Source organism: Phaethon lepturus, unplaced genomic scaffold (assembly GCF_000687285.1).
Source record: "Phaethon lepturus isolate BGI_N335 unplaced genomic scaffold, ASM68728v1 scaffold15742, whole genome shotgun sequence".
Taxonomy (NCBI): domain Eukaryota; kingdom Metazoa; phylum Chordata; class Aves; order Phaethontiformes; family Phaethontidae; genus Phaethon; species Phaethon lepturus.
Genome location: NW_010524218.1, coordinates 16,996 through 43,474, shown reverse-complemented (window position 1 = coordinate 43,474; position 26,479 = coordinate 16,996). Strand labels below are relative to the sequence as shown.

General features: G+C 39.1%; 1 protein-coding gene across 1 annotated transcript; it reads left to right on the top strand.

The window, feature by feature from the left end:
- Positions 1–492: 492 nt before the first annotated feature.
- SLC13A4 (solute carrier family 13 (sodium/sulfate symporter), member 4) lies at positions 493–26,479 on the top strand. Its single transcript, XM_010282375.1, has 16 exons — positions 493–591; positions 6,672–6,800; positions 9,386–9,522; positions 10,077–10,258; positions 10,981–11,035; positions 13,168–13,207; positions 13,883–13,960; positions 15,452–15,642; positions 16,925–17,044; positions 19,908–20,009; positions 21,128–21,229; positions 22,323–22,420; positions 22,877–23,007; positions 23,833–23,994; positions 25,549–25,686; positions 26,342–26,479. The coding sequence occupies exons 1-16, from the start codon at positions 493–495 to the stop codon at positions 26,477–26,479; spliced, it is 1,902 nt and encodes a 633-aa protein (XP_010280677.1).

The window sequence follows — 26,479 nt, the reverse complement described above, 5'->3', positions numbered from 1 at the left end:
ATTCAGACTATCAAACAGGAGGAAAAGCAGCAGCCTGAAACATATCTGTCTCACCCAGTTAATGAAAACAGGAATTACATTGCTGGATGATGGAAGGAAAAAACCTTCCAAAACATGGGGATAAGAATGCAACACAGCTACACCCGTGATTCTGAATTAAAAAGAAAAATTGTCAAAAGATCACTATGCTCCAACTTGCAAACCTCTGCATGTTATGGTGTAATAATAATTTGGATGTGCTGGTGAGCCCTACTTAAACTGAATGTCTTTTTAATTGAAAAATCATTAAGATTTATTTTCAAAACAACAGATTGAAGAATAAACAAATTAAGAAAGTGACTTTAGGTGACTGGGTGGGGATAGGAAACGAGGCAGTGAGAGACCTTTCAGGGAAATTCAGGCACAGGTGAAGGAATACGTGGAGTGGAAGTTGGAGTATCTGAAGATCCATATAAGAAACTCAAGAAGAAATCCACCAGAAAGTAAGAGAGTATGGCAATGATGAAGGAGATTCTCCGATCCAGAAATCTCTTGCTTGTTGTTTTCATTCCACTTCTGCTGCTTCCTCTGCCGCTCTTATACCCCAGCAGCGTAAGTACATTTTCCTTTTCGTATTAACAAAGCCTCTGAGTGCAGTAGGTAGTCATGCTGGACAAGTCCACAGTGTGCAAAAAGACAGACAAAAACCTAAATAAGCATTGCTCTTAGAAAAATCACAGACTGAAATTTGAAGGACTGGGAAGGTCACAATATTATACAGTCTTATTACAATAAGAACCAGAGCCACCTTGAGTCATGTTACGAGCAGAGCTGAAGAACCAGGTGAAGCTAGTAAAGCACTATTTTAAAGCAGAAATATTGTATCTCTTCTTTTACTATAATAATATGTGTGTGGAAGCGGGAACAAAACAATATCTAATAAAATTTTCTTTAAGGAGAGGTCTTTAAAAGGAATACTTTTAGTGTCTTTAGTTTTTGATAATAAGCGTGCATGGAGGGACTTTCAATTTAGTGTGGGTTTATAGGACCGCAATGCAAGTGAGGCAGGGGCTACGATTCAGTCACAGGTATGTAGGACCATGTACAGCATCCATTATTCTAAAGCAGGTGTAGGCACCTCTACGGAAACATTGCAGCTCTGGCAGTGGCTAATAAACGATGGCTCAGAGACATACACAACAACACAAAGGAGGGAGTAGCCTGTGCTTAACAGGCAGACCAAGGAACGGGAGTGAATGCAGTTGCACTCCTGACAGTCTTCTGGAGCTACTGAGTACCCTTGGCCATGTGGTTAACTCTTCTCTATGCATGTTGTAAACCATAAAATAACAATGTTTTCCTACCTTATAGAGATGGTGACGTTTAACTTATCAAAACTTGCAATGTATAAAAATTCTGCAGCTGGTGCTTCCATAATGCTAGACATAGATCTGGCTGAACAGTGCAGCAATTTCCATTCCTTCCTTAAACTTGCAATGTATAAAAATTCTGCAGCTGGCGCTTCCGTAATGCTAGACATAGATCTGGCTCAACAGTGCAGCAATTTCCATTCCTTCCTCTATGATGCTGAAGATTAATTCTTCCTTCTAATACCAGAGGATTTATGAATACTACTACTTTGTCAAATAGCAATGCAAAGGACTAGAAATTGTACAACAGTTTTGAAAAATAAAACTGTAGTATTTTGTTTGGAAAGAAATAGAGGATTCATAGAAAGGAAATGTTCCTATACCCCTGAACCGTATGTTGCGCTTTGAATGAGTTTTCCTGCTCTGAGCTTCAGTGTATATCTCTCATAGTAGTTGTCCACCTCTTCTGCCAAGAGAGAGGGCATGAATGACAATTGTGCTCTTCTTCACGGCTCACCATTTCACAGAGGCTTGTTTTATAAAAGGGTTTAATCTCTAAAATTTGACATTAAAATTTGTCACTCATATTTTCTCCCTACTGGATTCAGAGGCGCAGGCTGCAATAAGAAAACTCTTTAATAACCAAGAGAACTGTAATAGCGTCATATGGGTGCTGAAATAGAAGTCCGCTGACAGTATTGCTGCAAGAATTGCTATGACACGGTACAAGCTCCTCTGCGCTCTTACTCTGCACCTCATGGTGTTGCTTTACTGCAAAGTGATATGAAAGGCCATCATATGATGTTTTACATCCACTTTATATATACATGAATGACCAAAGATGGCAAAGTATAGCTGTGAATCTGTCCCAGAATTGGACAAACGTTTATGATGTTATTAAGAAAACACCTACACCAAATAAACTCAGCTGACAATATTCAAGTGGTTTAGTGTAGTATTTACTTTGTTGCAACCTATTTTTTGATTACTTCTTAAACCTGAAGATTAAATTTGTCACCTGCTGGCTGACTTATATTTTAATCTATCAGACAATTATATTAATTTTCTGCCTTTCTTATAGAGATCAGAGTTACCGGGTGGTTTACATTTCCATTTTTGCAGGGAATCAGCTTGCAGCTTCTTTGATGATATCAGCACAACTCTGGAAATGTCAAAGGAGCATTACACGGGTAGTGGCAAGAGCGACCAAAGGGAGCACAAGGACTCAGAACTGTTTGTAGATACGGCTAATGGGAATAACGTTCACAGCTTCTTTTCTGTTATTTTGTGACAAGAAATGGTTAGGTAAAAAATAAACCCAAGAAAATTTGCCTGAATTCTCCTTCACTTTCCAAAGCTGATATCTGAACTACGATTTGTACAGCAGGTTTGGGACACACATAAGTGTCTTTCAGGTCATGACACATACAGAAAAAAAAATTGTGTGTTTTACAAACTGTGGGTCTTTTTCATTCTGTCCTCATTTCCCTCATTGTTAAGTGACATGGGAGCATGTTTGCCTCTTTTTTGTCATCTTTACCCTTTTTTTTTTTTTCGTCTTTACCCATTTTATGTTTTTTTTATGAAGGCACCAGTGACACCATAAAGCATGCCACATTAATCCAGTCAGTTGTGCGCAGGGTCTCCTATGACCGCTGATCCTGTGGTGATACTAAACCAAATCAAGGACATACGGATGTCTCCTTAAAAATCAGCATGAGTTGCTGTAAAGCTGTGAGACCTGCAACATCAGGTGATGTTGACACCTTGACATGCCAAATCAGTAGAATGGAGGACCCTAAAGCACAGAATATGCTCTGAACAGCCACAGATGGCATACTTTCATTCACCTTTGTTTTTATTTGCACAAGGTGAAGGGAGGGAACTATAGTGTGATCCCATCAGCTCAAAGACGGTAGTCCAGAGGCTAGACTATCTCTTCTTTGCGCAGCTTAACCACATGCCTGCATGCAAGATATGCAAAGCACGTCCTTAAGTGGGCTTATCTCCACCACAGTTTATTCTTCTTTTTAATCACTCTCGGATCCTCAGATGTTTCAGTCACAAAAGTTTTATGCATGACCATTATTGCGCAATCTTTAGCCATTTCTTCCTTTCAGCTCCTCTTTTCTTTTCACCTAAGGGACTGACTAAAGACAGGTCGAAGTCCCTCCAACCATCACATGTTTTACTATTCCCTGCTTCAAGCCCTGAGGTAGGCTTAACAGTAATTTTCAACTGTACAACAAGAAGTGAGAAGGGTAAAACAGTTAAAATTATATAGCCACTACTTCAGCCCAGTACTTAGTAGCTCTGGTAACCATTAACTAAATATATAAATTCTATTCAGCTAAATGGAAGAGATTAATATGGTTCCTCTTGGTAATGAGCTGGTTTAAAGCACTGAGAAAATAAATAAAGTTGCTAGACAAGCCGATTAAGTTTTTAGTGGAGATTATCAAACTTGGCTTTCCTAGTACTTGCTACCCAGTTTTACACCATTTAAAAATGTGCTTTATTTTAGTTTTGTTTGTAAACTGATTACAGCCTAGTGTATAGGAAACACAAAGACTCAGTCCCCATCCCAGCTATGTTTTGATAGAGATGCGACTTCCTTTTCCTTTCCTTCCTTTAGCAGCAGACTACTATCAGTCTACTTTATTGCTACACACAGAGGAGCAATAGGAAATAACAATCTGTGCTCAAAGAAATTGAAAAGAAGTATATTTTTTGAAGGATAAAATAGTTTTGAATTATGTTAGGATGAAATTAATTTTATTAATTTTGGCAAAACATACTTCTTGGATCTTACATCTGCAGTGCTTTAAAATAAAATCAATGTTTTTGCATTAAAAGGCATTTTTATTCTCAAACAACTGCTGGATGTCATACAGAGCCATGGAAACACTGCAGCATGTTGGCAGAAACTAATGAGTAAAAAAACATGTCAGATGATAGGCACTAGGTCACAAAAATGACCCTATGTTCTGCTCTCTGTGGAATATTAACCATGAACTATAATGTAGTTAAAGGTGACTGAGCAGCAAGTTGGCTAATGTTTATAAGCCAGTCCATCAGCTCTGTGACTTTCATGTAAAATAGTTTTGTCTTCCTAGCAGAGTTTACTAAAAATCTCTAACATCTGTCATCTCGCTTTTTTCATTATTTCCATTTTTAAGTCAAAATTGTTGGTTTGATTTTTTATGGCGTGATCACTTGAAGTTACTACAAACTGAACATCAGTCTTCGGAGTTTGAAACGACATAGCAATTCTATTTTATAAAATACATGCTTCATAATCCATGAATATTTAAAAAACCACCTCTATCTCATTCATTCTAAGCCAACCTTCTCTAGCTTCTCTTGTAATTTTTTCTTGGCAGCAATGAAGCTACAACTACAGTGCAATCTTTTATTGTAATATTTTGCTGAAGGACCTGATCATAGAGGTCTAGTGAAACCTGTACTGGAGAGCATAAATCCCAACCTTGCTCTTCTATAATAGCTAAGGAAGAGAAACAAACACATACTGTGTGGCTCAGAGTACTTGTGCATCCATAGAGGAACAATCCAGAGCTAAATTTCTCCACTAGCCTTTCAGATACTCTTTGTAGTCTCTAAAGTAATTGGAGTTTACCTGATTCAAGGAAATTATTTTTTCTGATAACCTTATTTCAGTTATTTTGGTGGCCCTGCTTACTTGAATCAGATTTAATGTTTAATGTTACGCTTTTCTGAAATAAGTCAGAGCAAGGTCTGGCAGCTAATTTAAAGCCAAGTTTCTGAGTAAGCTTGGCTGTAATTTTTAAGCAAGTAAAGGAAATGGCATATAGCAATCTATTTTAACATTTTCTTCGGGCTGTGTTCTGCCTGTTACTACTACAAGCTGTACTAAAAAAAGAGGAACAGCTGATTGTGGCTCTTTATTAGGGGTAATGTAAAAAGGACATGTATAAACATGAATTTAAATACAAGCTATTGATTCATTCCATTGAACCCGCATCCCTGTACTTTAGACTTTACCACCTTATTCACAAAACTGATTGCAAAGAATGAAGTGTAATACATGCTCATTGATTTGCACAAGGATCTGTGGGAATTACTTCTCTGACTTCTTGAAAGCTGCTTAATTTGGGGTCATCTAGTCAGGAAACAAAAGTAATGAAATTATATTTTAACACATTCAAATAGCATTCGTGAACAGTGAATTTTCTAAACAATAGCCATTGTGAACTGTGAATCCATATGGGTTGGTAAGTTCATACAGAGCATCCAGTGAACAATGAAGAACAGGTAGATTTATAGCTGGTGTAAATCAGTGCAGACGTAGTAGCTTCCATAGCACTGCCAGTTAGACCCAGTACAGGACTTGGCTTCAAATTTGAGAAAAGGAAAGAAAAACCATTTTCCTGAGGATAATTTCTGTAATTATTTATCAGGAAATATCCCCAGGTTTCTAAGCATAACAAACTGACCCTAAGGAGAACTCCACTGAATGCCATAAATAAAGATGTATCTATCTAAAAAATGGACCAGAATACTTTCATGGACTAGCTGTGTTTTTCTATTAAAATATTCAGCAGATAGCACCTTTCTCCATCACATACCAGTTCTCCATGAATGCTCAGCGTGATGCTGTCATGTCTTTCTCTACGTTGGACACTAACCTTGGACAGTAGCAAATTTATTTGATTAACTGTTAACCCATGGCCTCTAAGCCCTTCAGGCCTGTGGTCTTCTCCCAAGGGTCTGTGGAAATAACCTGAGAAAATAAAATCAACTGACAGAAACTGTAGGTTTGCACACTGTTTTAAAAAAGCAATCTTTCAAAGTATTTCTCAAAAGAGTCACAACGTAGCTTTGTCCATGCTATGGCAAATGTGAACGTTCTCGTCTGATCCTGAAAACTATGTGTTCCTGTTCTTGTCCAATATTGGAGAGAGCGCTGTGTAGAAACACCAGCTCCACAGGCCCAGACTGAGAGTCATGGTTGAATGTTTGGTAAATACTGGATTATGGATATCAAACAAATCTGTAAATACACTTGGAACCATTGTTTTGCTGACAGATATGTTTATCCCAATGCTTTTCCCTAGCTTATGTGCGAAACCTTTCATTAGCGTCACCTTCTGGAACTGTCCTTTTCCATGGTAGCCTAGATTCAGACCCAAACAGCCGCACCTCAGGAGGTTCTTATCCAGTCCTTGCTGAGCTGTGAAGTCCAGGCGCCCTCAGTCTGATGAGCCCTATGAACTCATTCACAAGGCTTCCACAGCAGGTGGTGCGGCAGTAACGCGTAACCTCCGCGCTTTCTCCCCACAGGAAGCTTCATGTGCCTACGTGCTGATCGTCACGGCAGTATACTGGGTCTCTGAAGCGGTACCTCTTGGTGCAGCAGCCTTAGTTCCTGCTTTCCTATACCCACTTTTTGGAGTCATGAAGTCCAGTGAGGTCAGACCAGTGTGCAATTTTTTATCATTTAATCTTCTTACTCTCAGTTAATTATTTGAATAGAACTAGTCTTAGTGGATTAGCAAGACTAAAAGGTGTGGGAGGAAGAAGTGTGCATCTTGTAATGTGTATCTTGGGCCAACCAGCTCTTTCTTCTACTGGAGGCAGATGTAGGAATGGCTATATTAGCCAAAAGGGGTGTCCATCCTGTCAGCTGCTGTATCACCAACAACTCACAAAACCCATTGCATCAAAGGATCCCACCTTTCCTCTCCTCCAGAGTCATGTAAACAGCAGTGATGGGATAAACCGTAGTGTTTCCTTCCAATTATATTTATTATAGATGATGTATAAGGCATGAGGTTACATATCTAAAAGCAGGTAATTTTGTTATCCAGGTGAATGTCTAGTCCTTTTTCCAAGTCGTAAATTTAGTGCTGCCTTGTAACCATAAGGTCTAAGGCAAAGGAGTAGCTGTACAAAAACATTTCTTTGATCAGATCTGAATTTGCTCACTTGAGTTTTTGGTGAATTTTGTTTTCTTTCATGATATTCCAAAAATTTATTTTATTTTATCTACAGCTTCTTTTCTTCCTGCTTTTTTTTCCTCTTTTTTGGGGGGGTGAGAGGGCTTCACACTTGATACATAAGGACTAGAAATACAGATAAGAACACAGAAGTATATATAGCAACCATAAAATTGTTGAATATCTGGCACTGGGCATGCCCATAAATGGATGGAGTCAAGCATGAACCAAGAGTTTTATGACCTGTCTTATTCCTCCCAACGGTGTAAAAACTGTGTAATACAATCAATCAGGTACATTTCCATACCAACACAGTTAAATATTTTCAGGCTTTTTTCCTAACATAAAAGTAAAGTAGTTACACATTTTCATTACAGAATTCTGCAGTATATTGGAGGAGGAAAATTTAAGAACAGCCTGACAGAAGTTCAGTGTAATATCAAATTAAATGACAGTGGGACTACTGCAGAAAATGTATTATTTGTATTAGGAGCAGAAATAAAACCCTGTATTTAAAAAAAAAAACAACTCTGATGATGCTGCAGTATTTCCAGTCTGCTGTTCTGGGGCACCATAGAAACCCTGCCTAGCAGTTTAAGCTACATATAACTCACAGGATCTTAAGAACATGAACCAGTGTGTCGTATATGTGTACCGTATGTATTAATAAGAATATTAGTATTCACTTGTTTCTCCAGAATTACTGTGAAAGGGATAAAGGAAAACAACAGATTCTTTGTGTGCTGGCTTGATGGATTCCTTTCATTCGGTTCAAGATTTTTTTTTTTTTACAAGGTAGCAGGAAAATAAAGAAAGTTAATGAGAAAGAAACTGTTGGAAGAAAGCCAAAAGAGTGATATTTAAAAGTCCAGGCACACAACTATGATGGCCAAGTCTATTTAGGTCACCATGGGGATTTGTTAAATAAATTTAATTAAATACTTAAGTTGTTGCAGCTTTCACAAAATAACATTAGTGTCATTCTTGCACTTTTATGGAGGAGCATCAATATAACTCAGGACAGCGGAAAAAATGCTCCTTCTACTGATTTTAATTGCTTTTAAATGCTGGGGCTTACATTTGGTTATAGGAATAGTTTTAAACTGAAGAAACAATGTTTTTGGAAAGATGTTCCAGCAACAGCTTGGGAAGGATTTCATCAGAACGAAATGAAAAACTTAGCTAAACTCCAAGCATCTGTTCATAACTTATTTTTCCCATTTTGTTTCCTTTCACACAAAAGTGTGTGTGTGTGCATGAATAATTCTGTTTGGTTTATTTGTTATTTTTGCAGTCACTTCACAGAACATCTCCTCATATCTTAGCAAGTCCCACATTCAAAAATGCTGGTTTGGAGGACCACCAGTGATCTCTGAATTTTTTCCTGACCTAGTTGATGATTTTTGCTCATTCCCCTTAATTTAAAGTTCTCTTTTTTTTAAATCTTGCCCTATTTTCCTGATACAATGGAGGTGGATTTCCATTGTGAGAATTTTTGGCACAGGGTTTTTTTGATCATCACAGCAATGTCCCAACCTTTCTTTATTGCATTCCGAGAGCATGTCCCAAAGGACTTTTTTCTAAAGCTGTAGGTTATAGGGATGCCACATTTTGCCCAACAGTTGAACAAAACATAGGAAATACAAATAAGATAGACAATGACATCTCTAGAATGAAAAAGCAGATGAAGCACATGAATAAGCTGCCTTCAGTGCAGAGGCTGGTCTGTGGCTGTTTCAGTCTGGGCCTAGCTGAGTATCATTAACTGCGGGCAGGGAACATCTGGCTCAAAGAAATAACATTTCTCTTGATCTCTTCAAAGCTGAGAAACCTACTAAGAAAGAAGTGGGTGTAGACCTTTGTTATTTGTAAGCACAACATGAAAGAGATTAAAGAAAGCATTTTGACTTATGAATTTTTCATTTTCTCCAGCTCCCTGTCATTCTTTCTCTAGGGAAAAGACTCTGCAATACCATCTTTCTTCTCATTCAGCACGCTCTCTGTGTCGGGCAGTCACCCCTTTTTTAACTGACTGTTTCCTGCTCACCCTTGATGCAGGTGGCTGCCGAATATTTCAAGAACACAACTTTGCTCCTCATGGGTGTGATTTGTGTGGCAGCTTCTGTAGAAAAGTGGAACCTCCACAAGCGAATTGCCCTGCGCATGGTCATGATGGCTGGAGCAAAGCCAGGCATGTGAGTGAACCTTTGACGTCAGGGTAGTCTGAGGCTGACAGCAACAGCTTGAAAGAGCAAATAACAACTCTGACTTTCCCATCCCCGGGCAAAAGCTAGCTTAGTTTAGGGCTCTTTTTCCTACCCACCTTTCCTTTCAGTTTGAAAGCTTACAGATTTTCTCATCCTCTTTCTGCTACCTCCTACTCCTTGGCTTGTTGTCCCTTTGCTTTCTATTTTTTATTGATACTGATTTTAGTCTCTTTGTTCCTTCTTTGCCTGTAGTTTAGCAGACACAAAAGGATGCTTAAATCCTGGATGTGCTGAAAATCACTGTTTCTCACCTCACATGCTAATTTCCACGTGCAGCAGCAAACAACTTCCAATGATACATTGTCTTATGACAGTTCTCAGCACAAGGGCAGCATTTTATTTGTGCACAGCATGGTATTTTGGCACCCACAAAAAGAATAAGACCCCATGTACTTATCAGTTGACTAATAAAAATGTTAGGCAACAAGGCCTTTGATAGTTCTGAAAGTGCCTCAAGAAGGTTTCCCTGTGTTGTACTCCAGGTTGCTTCTTTGCTTTATGTGTTGCACCACGGTGCTCTCCATGTGGCTTTCCAACACATCCAGCACAGCCATGGTGATGCCAATCGTGGAGGCAGTGCTCCAGGAGCTAGTGAATGCTGAGGAGGAGCATGAGGTCATCAGTACTGCAGGCAGCACCATTATTGAAGAAAACGAGCCAATAGGTATTTGTCGATATTGGCCATTCTTTTCTCATTTGTCTATCGGTGACCAGACTTGTTGATACACGTTATTCAAATTCTATCTGGGTCAGAGCTGTCTGACTTGTACTGCCAAAGACACTGCTCCGTACTCTTTCTTTTGGTACTTTGATTTTTTTTTTCAAAAAGTGAAAGAAAGTTTCAAGAGGTGATGGGAGAATTGGAGTTGGGAAACTATTTATGTTGAATGAGGGCAGGTACCAGAGTTTTTGTGTCATAAACTCTTAGGACATAGGATTTTACAGGGTTGTAAGGAAATGTCTGAGAAGAAAGTCAAAGAAGAAGCCCAAAAGTGTGCTCTGTGACAATCCCACACTTGCCCATTCTACCCTTCCAGGCTGCCCAGGTCAGAGCAGGTGCCACAAAAAAAAAATGTTAAGATCTCTAAGGTTTGTTTTGTTCATTCCTTCCCAAAAATAAAGGATTTGGGAAGAAAAGAATCTCTGTCTTCTTTTAATTCACAGATTCCAGGCTGAAAATGATGTCATAGTATAATAGCCTTTTAATTGCCAGAGGCATGTGATCAGGAAAATACGACACAACAAAAGGCTGCATAAGAGTCACAGAGTACCTGTGAGGGTTTGGACAAGCCTTTATTTGCAGTAGCTTCTCCAGGTTCAGTGGTGTGGCCCAGGGGCTCAGCTGAGCTCTTACCCCAAGGGCTGCTTTCTCTTCCTTCGTTGCAGGTCTCAGCGAAAAGCATGGCCAACCTTCACTGGAGCTTATCTTCATCAATGAGGAGTAAGAATGAACCCTATACATCACAACTGGAGATTTGAGCCCTAAACAGGTTGCAATGAGATGAATCCAGAAGTAGAGCCAGGAAGGGCAAGCAGAAGCTTACAAGCGAATGTTTTAGATGTGACTGACAAAGGAAGGTTTATATGAGAAATGGGATTAATGGAATCATAGAATCTTAGGGTTGGAAGGGACCTTTAAAGGTCATGTAGACCAACCCCCCACTGCAGGGAGCAGGAACATCATCAACTCGATCAGGTTGCTCAGAGCCCTGTCCAACCTGACCCTGAGTGTTTCCAGGGATGGGGCATCTACCACCTCTCTGGACATCCTGTGCCAGTGTTTCACCACCCTCGTTATGGAAAATTTCTTCCTTAGATCTAGTTGAAATCTACCCTCTTTTAGGTTAAAACCATTACGCCTTGTCCGATCCCTACAGGCCCCACTAAAAAGTCTGTTGCCATCTTATTTTTTAAGCCCCCTTTAAGTACTGGAAGGCTGCAATAAGGTCTCCCCGGAGCCTTCTCTTCTCCAGGCTGAACAACCCCAACTCTCTCAGCCTGTCATAGGAGAGGTGTTCCATCCCTCTGATTGTTTTTGTGGCCCTCCTCTGGACCCTAGTGGTCTGGTTCTCACTAAAGCTTCACAGGTTTCATTTATTTTTTAAAACTATGGCCATTTTAGAGAGAAGGAAAATGTTTCTCAGGGTTTGAAAGACCTTCTTTTGAAGTCTGTGTTTGTGCTGTAGGAGAATGATGTCCACAGATTTTTATTTCTGTTGCCCTGAAGGAACAGTGATGGAGAGGATCCAAGCACAGTGTGGAGTGCCCACAGGACATGTCCAGAGGGAAAACACTTACAGAGGATTCCTAAGGAAAACCTGAACTGACAAAAGCATTCAAGAGAGAGATGAGAGCAGGAGGAGGGAGAAGGAGGGGGGAGGGGAAAGGGGGGCCAACAAAAACTACCCCTCCTCCCTCCCCAAAAAATGTAAAATATTTCTTTTAATATACACAAAGTTCTTCAGAAGTTTGAAACACTACAGTTTCAGTCAGGTCTCTATCTGGGGTAAAATCTAGTAAGGTGAAAAGGGCAAATCAAGGAAAGGACTAATTTCTTTGTCAAATTATCAAATTAACCAGCATTTCAAGATACTCAGGAGAATATACAAAGTCATTGCCTGAAAACTATGTTATAGGCTAAATCCTGAAGAGCATCTTCTTACAAGGTGTGAGAATAAATTACACAATTCCTTCTCGAGCTCCTATTTTGTTCACAATTGCTCAAAATAAAAGAGAAACAAGTTGTTACACCTTTAAAAATTTACTTTAAAACAAACATTATCTTTGAAACAGCACAGGTTGATGACTTTAAGCTGTAAGATCTAAATAGTTTTCTCATTAGTCTGGAGACTAATGGGTTCTCCAATATTCCCTCTGTTTTTTTTTTTTTTATACCAGCCATATTTTCTGTGCCATATAGAATCAAATTTTCGGTCTGGCATTGTGCCATAAATCCCTTTAAGCCCTACTGAAGAGTATGTGTGGCATATTTAATAACAGAACTATTATTAAAATAGTATTACTTGAAAAAGAGCTTGAAATTTGATGAGAAAAGAAAAGTAGCACATCTTCTGGAATGAAATCTGTTTTCAATGTTGAAGTAAACGTTCAGTGGATTGTTTGCATGGTCCACATGCCACACAGGACAGATTTTAGTGCAGGCTTTAATGTGGTACAGGTAGGTGCTCAGAAACAGCATCAGAGAGGTTGGTGGAGGAAGAACTTGAGTAGAACAAGACAGAGGTAGTGCGGGATGGCCTGGTGATTCACTCCACTGTGAATGGAGTCCATTCCTAGAATGGGGCATATACTGCCTAGAATATGTATTTTTTCTTGCATGGTGGTGGAACCCCATTGCTACACAGCTAGAGATCGAGCTGTGAAACATAATGATGACTCTTATGTATCTGGCCAAGACATCACATAAGAGGTACTAATAAATGGTATTCTTCACCATTTCAGTAGGCACTCTCTCTCCCACAAATGTTGCCCCTTCTACCCATGATGTGTGCCTTTTGAGGGAGCTGGGTGAACAGGCATTTTTAAAGTATATTTTCCTTTCTTTGTTTTTAGTGCTACTACTACTGACTTCAGCTCCTTGATGCACTCAAAGGTATTGTCATAGGTAGTATCTTCTGAGCTACACTGTCTTCTAATGCAGGAACCATCAGAGCAGAGTCCACACAGGTCTGCAACAAACTGCTGTTTCCTTTATTTCAAATGAGTAGTGGTTATTGGCAGAGAGTACACATTGCAGAATGTCCTGCTTTGTATTTAACCTAGCAGCCCAAATCAAGTTGGGGAACTCTGTAGTGTTTTTTGTGGTGTTTTTTGTACTTATAGCTAAAGATCCTGAGATCCAGTCAGCAAACTAACAATTCCGTGTGGTTTCCAGTAAGTTCAGATACGATCTTTTATTGTCCAGGTATTGTCAGCTTCTGCAGCTGACACCCCTCAGTTACTAGAAGAACCTACACATATCACAAAGTCATAACCTCTAGCAAGGGATCAGTTAGATTCTCCTACATGGCAGAGGGAGAAGACCTCAGCTTATTATAATTCGACTTTTAAGATCACTTTAAAATAAAATCCAATTGTTGGGCTTTTTAAATCTTTTTTTTTTTTCCAGTGTAATGTTTACAGCTGAAATTTTAGTTTGTTTTGTTTTTGTTTTTGTTTTTTTTCAAAATCCTACTACCCATGACCTTTACAAAGCATCATCAATTCTAATCTAAGTGCTCCTAGGAACAGAAGAAAGGCTAATCCAAAGGCATTTGCCTCCCTACAGAGTATGAATGGTGTGCACATGATAGCCAACCCTATTGGAACGATGAATTCCAAGAGCAATGGGCAGCACCTACCTCAGGTAAGGAGATGTTAGACCCAGGGGGCAAGGGGAAAAACAGATATGAACATCAGCCGCTCCCCACTGTTTCATATTTGTTCCTTGAAAGCTGTGTTACGTAGAATCATTCTCCATCATTTTACAGCAGTTGTGGCTTGGCCCTTTTGCTAGTTCTTACTAACATGTAGAGGCCCCCAGCACAGCTGTTTTCAGAAAACCCTCCCCCAATGGCTAGTACAATTAATTTAGCTTTACATTCAGTAATGTGATCACAAGTTTGCCTTATTTGGCTGTTCTATGCACTTAATTTCTGCAAAGCCCCCTTGAAAAATAGTCCACCTCAAAAATAACAGTCCTTGATTACACAATGTCATACTCAGAACTAAACCATCAGCAGGCATGGACCATTTAATTAGGCAGTTCATTAGATAGCCTTAGCATCCACCTCCTTTTTGTCTTGTCAAATATCGCCTGCTAAAAATCCTCCATTACATCAGTCCATTCCAGTATTTCTGCTTCTCTTGAGCTGATCCAAGAAGAGATTGCTGTTTGGACTACAATTACGTAGTATCTTAATGGCATAAGTTGATGTTCAGGAAAGATTAGGCTAAAATCAACACACAGATTTGCATTCACAATTTAAGAGTCTGAGTATATGTTTCCAGAAAAAAGGCTATGTGCTGTTCCTGATACTTAATTCCCTCTTATACCCATTTCCTATACACATTCAGTGGTTATTTTGCAACAAATATACTCACTTCACTTTTAACCCACAGGGATTTTAGCCAGGGTACCCTCATGATGATGATGAACATATAGCATGACTGATTTTACTACATAAACCTAAATCCAAATTAATAAATTTAACAAATCTATCTGAACCACTTGCTGCCTTTTTTCTGATCCGAAATTACAGCTTTGGGTTGCTTTGAAGTACTGTACCTTTTTTTCCAGTGCAAGAACTTGATTTACCAACATGGAGACTTTCCTGTCACTGCTAAGAAAGCTTCTTTTGGAGCAATATTTTCCTGCTTTTTCTTCATATTCCTATTTCCCAGCCTTTTTCATGCTCTTTCCGAGACCTCTAGCACTCAATTCCTAATTAGAGGCCTTGAGCCAGTATAAGTGCAAAAAGTCCACCAAGCATTTGTCTGGTGGCTGCTCATAAGCCTCAAGGATTAGGGATTCCTGCTCCTGCAGTGCTGGCATCCCACCCCTGCAGCCCACAAAGGATTTTGCTATCCCGCTGAGGTTCCAGTCAGAACTGGAGCTGGCCCAAACCATAGCCAGAAGTCTTATTACTGTTTGTCCTACATTTCTGCCACAGACCAGGCAATTTTAGGTCCCTGGACAGGTTTCTAGTTCTGATCCCAGTTAATCCCTGTAAATAAAAATCTTCCCTCTCTTACACAAGCCTGTTGTTTCTCTGAGACCAGCGTCATAATGGCATTAGAGCAAGTTGGGTTGCAGTTCTGATCACCTGCTTGCTTTGGTGAATGTATCCCCTCACAGGCTCAGATATTGGTCCTGCCTCCCAAGCCCTCAGAACTGGGCCTGAGCACTAAGTACCGGTATCAGAGCAGACATGACCATATGGTCTGTAAATGCCTCTCACTGAGCATCTCCTACGCGGCAACCATTGGAGGACTGACAACCATCATAGGGACCTCCACTAGCCTCATATTCTTAGAGCACTTCAACAAGTAAGTGATATTGTAGTTGTGTGAGAATGGTGGTTGGGTCATTATCATCTCTGTGGCTCTTCTCATGGGTTACTTACTACCTCAAGGAACCCTTGTAAGACAGTCTCTCTGAAGGCAATTTTGGTACCTCTTCTACTCTAATGTTATTACTAATGGTTAATGCTTGAAAGGGGGAGCTTAATTTAACACATATCCATGTCTTTCTCCCATGCAAAATACAAATTCCTCAGCATGTGGTAACATTTATTTTTCTTCAGCAACTTCTTTTGATTTTACAAACTGATTATCATGAAGGCAAGCAGGCACCCTGGAAAAGCAAGCACTAAATCCATGAAGATAGAGCAAAGACGACAAAGAGAAATGCTCACAAAAGAAGAAATGTCATAAAATAAGCTTCAAGTTGTTCTGTGGGTTCTTAGAAAGCAAGTTCTTATGGTGAACCTAGAGGCATCACTAGTTGTACTTGGGCTGCTCAACATGTTATGCAAAAATAAACAAACTTAGACTTAGAATGTGGCCTTACACATTTGCTTCAGAGAAGATGGGAAGCAGCTCCCTGGTCAGCTATTTCCTTTATCATATATGCCCAGGGCTCTCAAAGACATGAATGTTACCTCTGTCAGAAGGCTGGTGGTACTTCTTCTCGTGCACAGATATGTGTCCAAGCTCAAACCTGATTCTGATCATCTACCACTGTACTGCTGCCATGGTATCCTTCATTTCTCTCTCTGAAATGGTGGTAGCAAAGAAAACTAATTTCAGAAGCCATACCATTTGGATTTTACAGAATTTCCAAAGATCTTGCTGTTATGACATTTCCAACAAATGCACATATAAGACATCTTTGTCAGAGCCCAGCAGATAATAGTCATTATTTGTGTGGTCCGTGATACATACAAAGACATTCTGGGTGAAATCATTCTTAAGTCTACCAACACTAAAAAGAGCATTAACAAAAAGCACAGGTAGGGCCAGAATTTCACTCCTAGTAACTCTAACGGTTTTTGAAACTGGCTAGACAATCCAGACCATCTGGTCTTAAAGCTTTGAAGTGCTATATGGCCCATCTGTTGGTCAGGTGTGGTCAATGATTGACATTGTTTGGGAATTGTTTTCACTATTCACATGTAATGCAGCTGTTGCAAATGCTTACTGATGCAATTTTTCTGTCATGCCATGACAAATATATATATGTGTGTGTGTGTATGTGTAACTATGCATATTGGAAGTGCCTGTCCTTTTACTGTTCTAACTTCTTGTGCATCCTTTTTTTCCTTTACAGCCACTACCCAAATGCTGAAGTGGTGAATTTTGGAACCTGGTTTTTGTTCAGTTTCCCCATCTCCCTCATCATGTTGGTCCTTACTTGGTTCTGGATGCATTGGCTGTTCTTGGGTTGCAAGTGAGTTTAGGTTGTTCAAGATGCATGGTTTATGAAAGCAGACATCTGTGGCTCCTTTAGAACATGTCTCAAAGGCATTTCCAGTTGCAAATGACAAAAACTAAGGCACAACTTCCTCCTTCTTGCCAGAACAATTACCGGAGAGAATCTTATTGCTTAGCTGAGCTGCACAGGCAGCAGTGTACTGTACTGCTGCTTCAGAGTGGAATGTCTAGGTATTGCCGATGGAAACCCTTACTGTGCATTCAACTGATTTTTTTGACTCCCATAACTGTGAGAATCCCATTGTGGACCAAAAATCTTGTTAAAAGCCCTTTTGGAACAGTACAGCTGCAAAGATGAATAGAAAAATAACTGCAAGTGAACAAGTTACTTTTCAGATCTGCCTCCAGCTCAAGTAAATTAATGTAAGACCAGTTAAAATTCAAGGTAAACAGACTCCATATATATTTCTCTTTAAAGTGGAACAGACTCACAGCCTAAGAGGTGAATACCTTTTGATACCAGCAAGTCGCTTAGCCCCAAAAGAAGAAGAAGGCTCAGTCTCCTAGTTCGTTTTTACAACGTATTCCCTTTGCAGAGGCACTGAGCAAAGTTTATGAAAGTTGACTAAATGTGTGCATTTAGAGTGGATTAGTTAATCTGCATTAAATTGTCCTGCAGATGCATTTACTCAGAATTAAATTGGCCTTAATTTGATTTAGTTTACTCTTAAAAGTAAGCTGAACTGACATCACTCATTCATTTCACCTAAGACAATGAATAAAATTATAATGACTTGTGCTTGCTGCTGACCTTGACTAGATTTGTAGAGGTAATTTAGAGGTGAATAGCTGCATGTCCTTCTCTCAGTCAGTCTCCTGAGCCTTGTAGTTCCAAATGAAAAGGCTAAAGTAAGTCTTTCTTTTTTTTCAATCTTGAAAAGAAACAAGCCTTAACATGACCTTCAATTACTTTTTTTTTTTTTAAATAAATATAATTGAAATTCCACATTGCATCCAAGACCTCATGTTGATTAATATTGTTCTAAATAATACCAGAGACTGAAGCATTATCGACTCTTTGAGAAGTACTGGTTGATTCCAAGCCTCCTTAATCTCTGACTCCTGTTCACTGCAGTTCGTTAAAGAACATATTATGTTAGGGGTTTGGCTACAACACTTTACCTTCACATCCTACTAAACCTAGAAATACTTATATTGAAACAGCTGCCTAATGCCTGTGCATACATGTTTACTGAATTCCCGTAATGTTTGTGTTCTTTTCCTGGGAAGCCCAGCGTCATCTACCTGTTCTTACTTGGCCCAGTTGGAACAAGAAGTCAGACTTGCTTTTTAGGCTCTAGACTAGGTCAAAGGGCAAAGATAATGGACCCATCAAACGATTTTTTACCAGCAAAGCAGAGCTAAGGATGGAATCGTTACTATAGAACTGGCCATTATACACCATATAGCTCTTCCAGCAGCTACATTACTGCTGGTGGGTTTTACTAGAGCCTAATAGCAAGGTTTGCAAGGAAATTTAAATACTTACAGGTGCAGGGCAGCGCTAAGTGTGCTAAAAACAAGTGTCACATAGGTGCTCATTTACAAGTGAAATGAAAAGCCCATTTAAGGCTTTTTGTTAACTAGAGAGGGCCTGCCTTCATCTCGAGCTACCTCAATCCCTTTGAGAACCTGGCCTTATCCAGATACATGGAGGGAGATTGTAGCCCATGGTTGGGCCAGTGCTGTGGCACGGATCTTTAGTAGAGCAACAAATGAAATATTAAAATGGCAGGGACTACAAAAGCAGGCCATTGTGCTCCCATGGTACTTCACTCACTGAAGTCCCTGCTCCTGCAGCCTATTTGAGACTGGCTTAGCTGCAGAGGTTTCTGAGCCCACCCCACACACCTCTGTGTGACACTCCACAGCTGGAGTGGAAAAACAGAAATCTGTGGCTCAAAGCACAGCAAAGTAATGCTACGGGAAAGAATAAAAGGAAAAGGTTCAAGTGAGCTTGCAAGTACCTTAATTTCAATTAAGAATGTCCAGGCTTTGTTATAGTATGAAGGCAATCTGAATAAACAAAGGACTTCACCTATTTTCATATAAACGTAGAGCAGGTTTAAACATATTTCGCTATGAAATATGCTTGTGCTTTTATATCCCCGGCAGAAGCACAGGTGTTTTTTTTACCGGGACAAAACAGGAGGCTGATTGCCTTGGCCTCCGTGGCAGAGGCAATTTGGTGCTACACCGATCGTGCCTGGTTAGAAACAGCTAGTATTAGTAGAAGCAGACGGGTCATGAAAGCTGTTGGGGTCCTCAGCACAGCTTTCCCCTTTTACTTACAGTGAATCCTGAATATTCAAGTCAAACCTGGGCTCAAAAGCGAGACCGGGCCCCGTATGTGTTGGATACCCCTGATCCGACAGGAAAGCATATAGTTCCCCCGTTAAAAATTGTATTCATAGCTGGCCTCTGTCACAGTCTTTCCACGTGATGATAGAAATTAGCCATAGCCTTTGGAGGTTTCCTTTTTGGAGCCACCACCAGCGGTTTGAGGAAGCCTATACAAAGGGAGCCCAGCCACAGCTCGTGATGGCTCCATGATACCAGTCAGTATTACTCAGAGCACCCTGGGGACCTTCCTACTATGTCTAGAATTGATTCTCGGAAGATTTGGAAACTAGACTATGCAAAGATCACATGCAATAGTTTCCCTTCCCATTGTCATCAGGCCAGTCTTTCCCAGTCACATCTTCCAACAGCCTCTGGCAGCTAGAATTTTCAGTGTTACTATATTTCAGCTGTTATTTTTAATGACTTTTTTTTTCATTTGATGCCCTTGTCTAATTTTACTGTCCTATCTACCTCAGTTTTAGAGAGACCTGTTCTGTGAGCAAGAAGAAGAAGACCAAACGGGAAGAAATGTCAGAGAGAAGAATTCAAGAAGAATATAAGAAACTGGGAAATGTTAGGTAAACCAGATCTGTCTTCCTCAGGAATTTGCCTCTCTCAGCAGGACCATCCTCTCAGATTGCCCACTGTGTTGCCTTTGTCTCATGTAAATTATTTTTAAACTGTCAGCTCTTTCTCCTCCTTTCTAAGATAGGAGTAGAACTAAATGCAAAAATGAACTACAATCAAAGACTTTGTTACAAGCATGCATTTATTTATTCATTTATTTCTAAAGAAAAAGGACATAAAAGGAAAGATTCAGGTTTATACCAGGGTCCAAAGGTCATCTGACTCAAGGTTTGTCTCTATCTTTGAACTAAATCATTAAAGGACCTCCCTTCCCAATTCAGGCACATACTTATTTTGGTGGATAGAAGTCCACTGTTCACAAAGGATTTGCAGAAATCTCCCACACCATGAGATGTACAGCCTGCCAGCTGCCCATGATTGTTATTCATGGTGGCAAGAAATGTCTCTTGAAAAGATTATTTTGCAAAATTTTAATTTTTCAAAAGGGATGATACCTTATAAAATCCATTCATCCCAAAGCATTTTTGTGTTGTTCAGCTGAAATGCTGACAGGTGAACTTGCTGGATATGATCAACTCTGAATCTAGACTGTTGTTCAGACTGTGCCTAAATATGAAACCATACTTAAATTTAAAACTATACTAAATTAAAACTCAGTATCCTCAAGTCACCTTATATTTATTCCATGTGTTTAAAATATCTGTGCTAATTTACATTTGCTCTTACACTTTCTACACTTTTAAAAGAAAGTGTTCACAGTGGAATAGTAACATGAACTTTACCTTATTAACATGTTTAATCAGTTAATAATGCAAATACAAAACAAGCATTCATAAATATTTTCCTTCAGGTCTCGCCCATGAATGATTGAATTGCAAATACAGATGGATATTTTTAACCTAATTTTACTGGGTTTAGAAGGTTCTCAGCTGGGATTGAAATGGAGAATTCTTTAATTCAAACTAATCTTCCTTTCTATTTTCCATATGTTTTTTATTCTTTTTTTGGAACTGATTTCTACTTTCTTGCTTCTTCTGGAATTTGCTCTCAGATTTTCACACAGACCTTGGATTTAATTCCTGGCTTTTATTTCTGCTTTTGTTTCTAGTTATCCTGAGATGGTGACTGGATTTTTCTTCATTCTAATGACCTTGCTTTGGTTTACTCGTGAGCCTGGCTTTGTACCAGGATGGTCATCTTTTTTTGAGAAGTAAGTGAAATTCCCTAAACAACTGAAAAAGAATGTGGCCTTGCATCTTCTGACTTTCTGCAATAATTTTTGGCCTTAAAACATCACCAGCCACTTTTAACAAGGTGGTGAAAAATAAAGTCTTTATTCAAAAACTAGGATTTTTGCTTTTTAAACTACATCTGTCCACATGGCAGCAAATTGTATTCTTTCTCAGTAAGCAGAGTGAGTTAAGTAGAGAAAGTAAAATAAACATATTTCAAATGTAAAAAAAAATTGTAGGGTCATATTTTGAAGTTAAAACATTTTAGTGCATTCATAGAGAAGTTGTCACTGGAATAGATTGCAACTATAATTCATATATCTTTCTTCAATTTTATTTGAAATAATTTTTGACAAAAAGTGTATTTTTCTGAAGATAATTTATATCAAGAAAATGCCAATTTCAATTACATATTATACAGAATGGTGACTGAAGCAAATAATTTTTCTTTTATTTTAAATAATGTTGAAACAAATTATATTAAAAGTAGCTATAAAGACAATGCATAACAAAGAATAAATTATTTGAACTTAAATTTTCTTTACATTTCTACTTTATAGAATTATTTTAATTTTTCATCCTAATTATGCTAGAAAAACAATTTCTAGTATTTGGATTTCCTGAGGATATCTGGAGTTTGGTAGTCCTCAAAATACTTTTTCAGAATGAGTTTTAAACATTTAATTTAAAATCATTCTACAGTTCATTTCTAAAGGATCACTTGGGTTTGGCTTTTACCCAGAACGTTTACTGTTTCTTGCTTCTAGTAAACACACTATTTTTCTGTACCTCTAATAGATTTGTAAACCAAAAGGGATTTCTTTTTTTTCACTGGAATGTTAAAAATTGTTGAGCAGTGATTGAAGGTGGCTACAGAAGTCAGTTTAATAAATGGCAAAAAATCAAATTTGTATCCTTGACATGCAGACATATTTTTCTAGTGGGCTGTTAGTAAGACTTCAGATGTGGAAATACAATTTCACCTGCAATACTTTTCTTGGAACCATGTACCTTGTTTAGAAATGTTTCTGTTACTGTGTTTTTATAATAATTCCACTGTTTCTCTCCTAGGAAAGGTTACCGGACTGATGCCACTGTCTCTGTATTTCTTGGGTTTCTCCTTTTCCTGATTCCAGCAAAAAAACCATGTTTTGGAAAAAGGGAAAAAGGTGAGAAGGATGCAGCAAGAAAGAGATCTGGCACATTTCCCAGTGCCTTTAATGACATTTTTCTGTTCTCTGTAAAATGTTCCAAGAAGAGATTGTTATTGTGGAAGGTCAGGGTTCAGTTTCTCCTCTGATACCAGCCTTTCCTTGATCAACCTCCTTTTTTGTTATTGTACATAGTCCCTCAAAAACCTATGTAATGCAACACAGGAGTTTATAACTACCCACATCAACAGAGCAGCCAAGGGGAAGTCAGGACATTTGGAATTAATATGCTGCATTTTCTGAGGCCGAGCTAATCAGAAAAATAGGCTATGTGCTGCTGCTTCGCCACTCTCACAGATAGTTCTCAAGATAACTCCCATGGATTCCATTATTCCTACTAGTGTGAAAAATGTGAAGATCTTTGCAAAAAGGCCAATGTAATAGTGCTCACACACTTGCTTTATTTTGATATAGGAGATGGTGAAAAGTCAACAGACATTAACACACTGGATCCCATCATTACTTGGAAGGACTTCCAGAAGACCATGCCCTGGGAGATTGTAGTGTTGGTTGGAGGAGGTTATGCCTTAGCAGCTGGATGCAAGGTACTGATTTAGATTTTCATCATTCTTCCTGAAAAAATTATAAACCTGGACTTTTATCCCTTTGTATGCTCCTTAGTTTGGATTTACAACATGGATACTTTCAAGTTGGTACATAACCTAGTCCCTACTCCCTGCACTCAATGGACAGCTATCTAGGTAACAAAAAGATGGTTAGGGCTCAAGTCAATTGTGTAAGCATCTGCCATCTCAGACGCTTTAGAATATCTAGATATTCCTGAGAGGCTGGCACACATGACACAGGATCTGAGTGAGACCTCACACTTTCTCAACTAGCAGCTAACCAGACAGAGGGGGAACATCTCAGCTGCCACTGGATGCTTCTTTTTAGACAATTGATTCAAGCTCCTAGCGCTGACTCGACAAATCATACTCTAGGCTCTACTGACTGTATTTACAGTCAGTATAATTCATGAATACACATCTAGCTCTCCTATAGACTCCTAAATGCAGACAACTAAATTTGTGTATTTTAATCTCAAAATGAATTCTACCCAGACTGTGCAATGCTTCATCACCAATTTGCAATACTCCAGTTCCCATGCTGAAGAAAGAGCGAGGATCAGCCTCGATGCCTTTTTAATGTTATTAACTGACAAATGTATCTCTTCGTTACTACGGACAACTATTTGTTAAGCACTGCAGTGAAATCCAGTTTACTGAACAAAAGGAAATGCAGAAAGCATTGACCTAAACTTTGTTTATTTGCTGGTGGGATTTTCAGATCCAAACTGCCCCAAAGAGAACAAGCTGTTTTACAAACATACTAAGTATTTATTCATTCTTGTGCTTCTGTCCTTTCCCCAGACCTCTGGCCTCTCTACATGGATTGGACGCCAAATGCTCTCTCTGAGCAGCCTTCCCTACTGGGCTGTAACTCTGCTGGCCTGCATTTTGGTGTCCCTGGTAACAGAGTTCGTTAGTAATCCAGCAACCATAACCATCTTTCTGCCTATTTTGTGCAGCATGGTGAGTAAAAACAATCACATTTTTCATCTATTGTTTCCTGACAGGCTCGTGGGAATGTTTCAGCACGTCAGGGTATTGGTATTCCGATGACATGAAACCCAGCCTCAGTTCCCAAGCTACAGTTCCGCAGTCTTGGGTTTAGGAAAATTAATAAACTTGGGCAGACAAAAGCATAATTTAGCAACAAGAAATCATTTTAATACCTCTCAAAGTGAAAACATATCTCCTGCACTGAGAGGTGCATAGTCTGAGTGTAAGAAAAGGTGATGGTACAATCAACAAGACAGGTGAAGTCCACATAAAGCTTGAGATACTCTTATCAATGTTATTTTAAATGTGTTGTTCATTACTTAGTGGTCACCCACTCACTACTGGTAAGAAAAGGCTGTAGTAGTGAATTTTATATCAGATTAATTAAGGGGATGATCTGGTAAGCATACTATCATCCAAAATGGAAAGCAGAGATGTTTGTAAGGGACAGAAAAAAATCAGGAGACTGGTGACAAAGGCAGAGGAAAGAGATACAAAGTTCATTCTATATTAGAATAGCAGTTACAGAAGACTGTCTTATTTCTTTTCTTTTAAGTAATGTGAAGCCTTTCTTACCAAGAATGCAGGTCATTAACAGTGTTTCCCTTTTACAACAATTTTACAAGATGGTCCCAGAGTACATTATATGAACTGCTCTGAGGTAATATGAAGATATGGTCAGGTGAAAATAAGCAATTATGTTTGTATGGTTTATAAGTTTATGTTTATGGTTTATAACTCAAATTTACCTCTGCTCCCTGCAGAAGGAGACTCTTCTAAAGATAAATTTAGAGCAGTAATCTACTTTTAGTAGTCTGAACTGCCATCTTAAGGCAGTCTCTGTTTTTTGACTGTAAAAGTAACCTGTAGACACTTCCCTCTCCAAACTGGTTAGCCTTGTGAATACCCTTCCCTTTCCCTCTGACATAAGACTAGGCCATAGTAATGTAAACAAAAAAGCAAAATTTCACCACCACTGAAGGCTACAGTGGAAGAACAATTCTCCAGACCACTATAAAGAATATTCTATCACCACTGCCTTCTCACCATGCAAGCTTGGACCACAAACTACTAGTTTTCTTAATGACTGTTCAGGAGGACTTCACATAACGGCCTCAGTATCTTCAGCAACTGAAGAAAGTAAGTTCTTCATGCCAACATGTTGTGACTTCTCTTGGATGAAGACTGAAGTGGCAGTCAGTGTTAAGGTCCAGAAGACACAATAGAATGACATGGAAAACAAGTGGGAGGAAAGAGCAAAGAAGGCCTAATAGTAGCAATCTCTACCCTCACCTAGTGTAAAATGGCTCAAGAGAAATCCCTGGAGCATGACCAGCTCCAAATTCTAGCACTACTCTATAAAACAAACAAAAAGACTTCCACACTCACATTTAGAAACTAGGGAGGTAAGGTTCACAGAATCTTGTTTTCTTCATGTAAAGCAGAGAGGGTCCTTTACATCCAAAGTATGAGCAGTGGCTTTTATTGGTTAAGTGACATCTCTCTCCTCCTCTCTCCTTCCAGTCAGAAACCTTGCTCATCAACCCTTTATATACCCTAATTCCTGTCACCATGTGTATCTCATTTGCGGTGATGTTGCCAGTGGGTAATCCTCCAAATGCCATTGTCTTCAGTTATGGGCACTGCCAGATTAAAGATATGGTGAGTCTTGAGTTTGGGTATATCCTCCCATGCTTCATGAAACCTGAACACATTGTCCCCATTACATCCAGCAGCCAATAATAATAATAATAACAACGATGATGTTGGTGCTAATATAAAGTCATATTGATCTGCACTGCTCTTATGTGACCAAGCTCTCAGGTTAAGAAGTTAGGTTAAGAACATCTACACATCTGCTGCAGGATACGCACAATTCTCATCATTATTTTTTCACAGATAAGAAAGAGAGCTCACTCAACAGAAGTAAACAATCCTTTGCCTTGACTTGTTAGGAAAAGCACAGGAGAGCATGAGAAATTAGATTTATCACATAGCTCCACAGGAAGTCATGTAGTTATCAGCCTGACATGTGTGGTATGATACCCCAATATGATTATCTGATTGAGAAGTTCAAGTAACCAACTCAGCAGTTTCCCAATGAGCTGCGTCAACCTCTGACTATTACTCCTGAATAGTCCCACAATGTGCACTCTGATACATAACGCTCACTGTGGTTTTTTTGGCTCTAGAAATCAATATATATAATTCATAACTATATATACGTCAGTATACATACATACATACACCTACAGCCTTCTTTTTTCTGTGTTAACTGTTGTCATTGATCGTGCTCTGATGCATTTTGCTTTTGTAGGTGAAAGCTGGCCTGGGTGTAAACCTGATTGGCCTGGCTGTTGTCATGGTGGCAATCAACACTTGGGGAATTAGACTCTTCCAGCTGAATACTTTTCCAGAATGGGCAGTGGTCAGCAACGTCACTAGCCAAACATAA

Excerpts from the sequence above, each read along its gene's own strand:
- SLC13A4 (XM_010282375.1), top strand. The coding sequence starts at position 493 with ATGGCAATGATGAAGGAGATTCTCCGATCCAGAAATCTCTTGCTTGTT. Across the intron at positions 10,259-10,980 it reads TGAAGAAAACGAGCCAATAG|GTCTCAGCGAAAAGCATGGC; the intron begins GTATTTGTCGAT and ends CCTTCGTTGCAG. Across the intron at positions 11,036-13,167 it reads CTTATCTTCATCAATGAGGA|TGCTACTACTACTGACTTCA; the intron begins GTAAGAATGAAC and ends CTTTGTTTTTAG.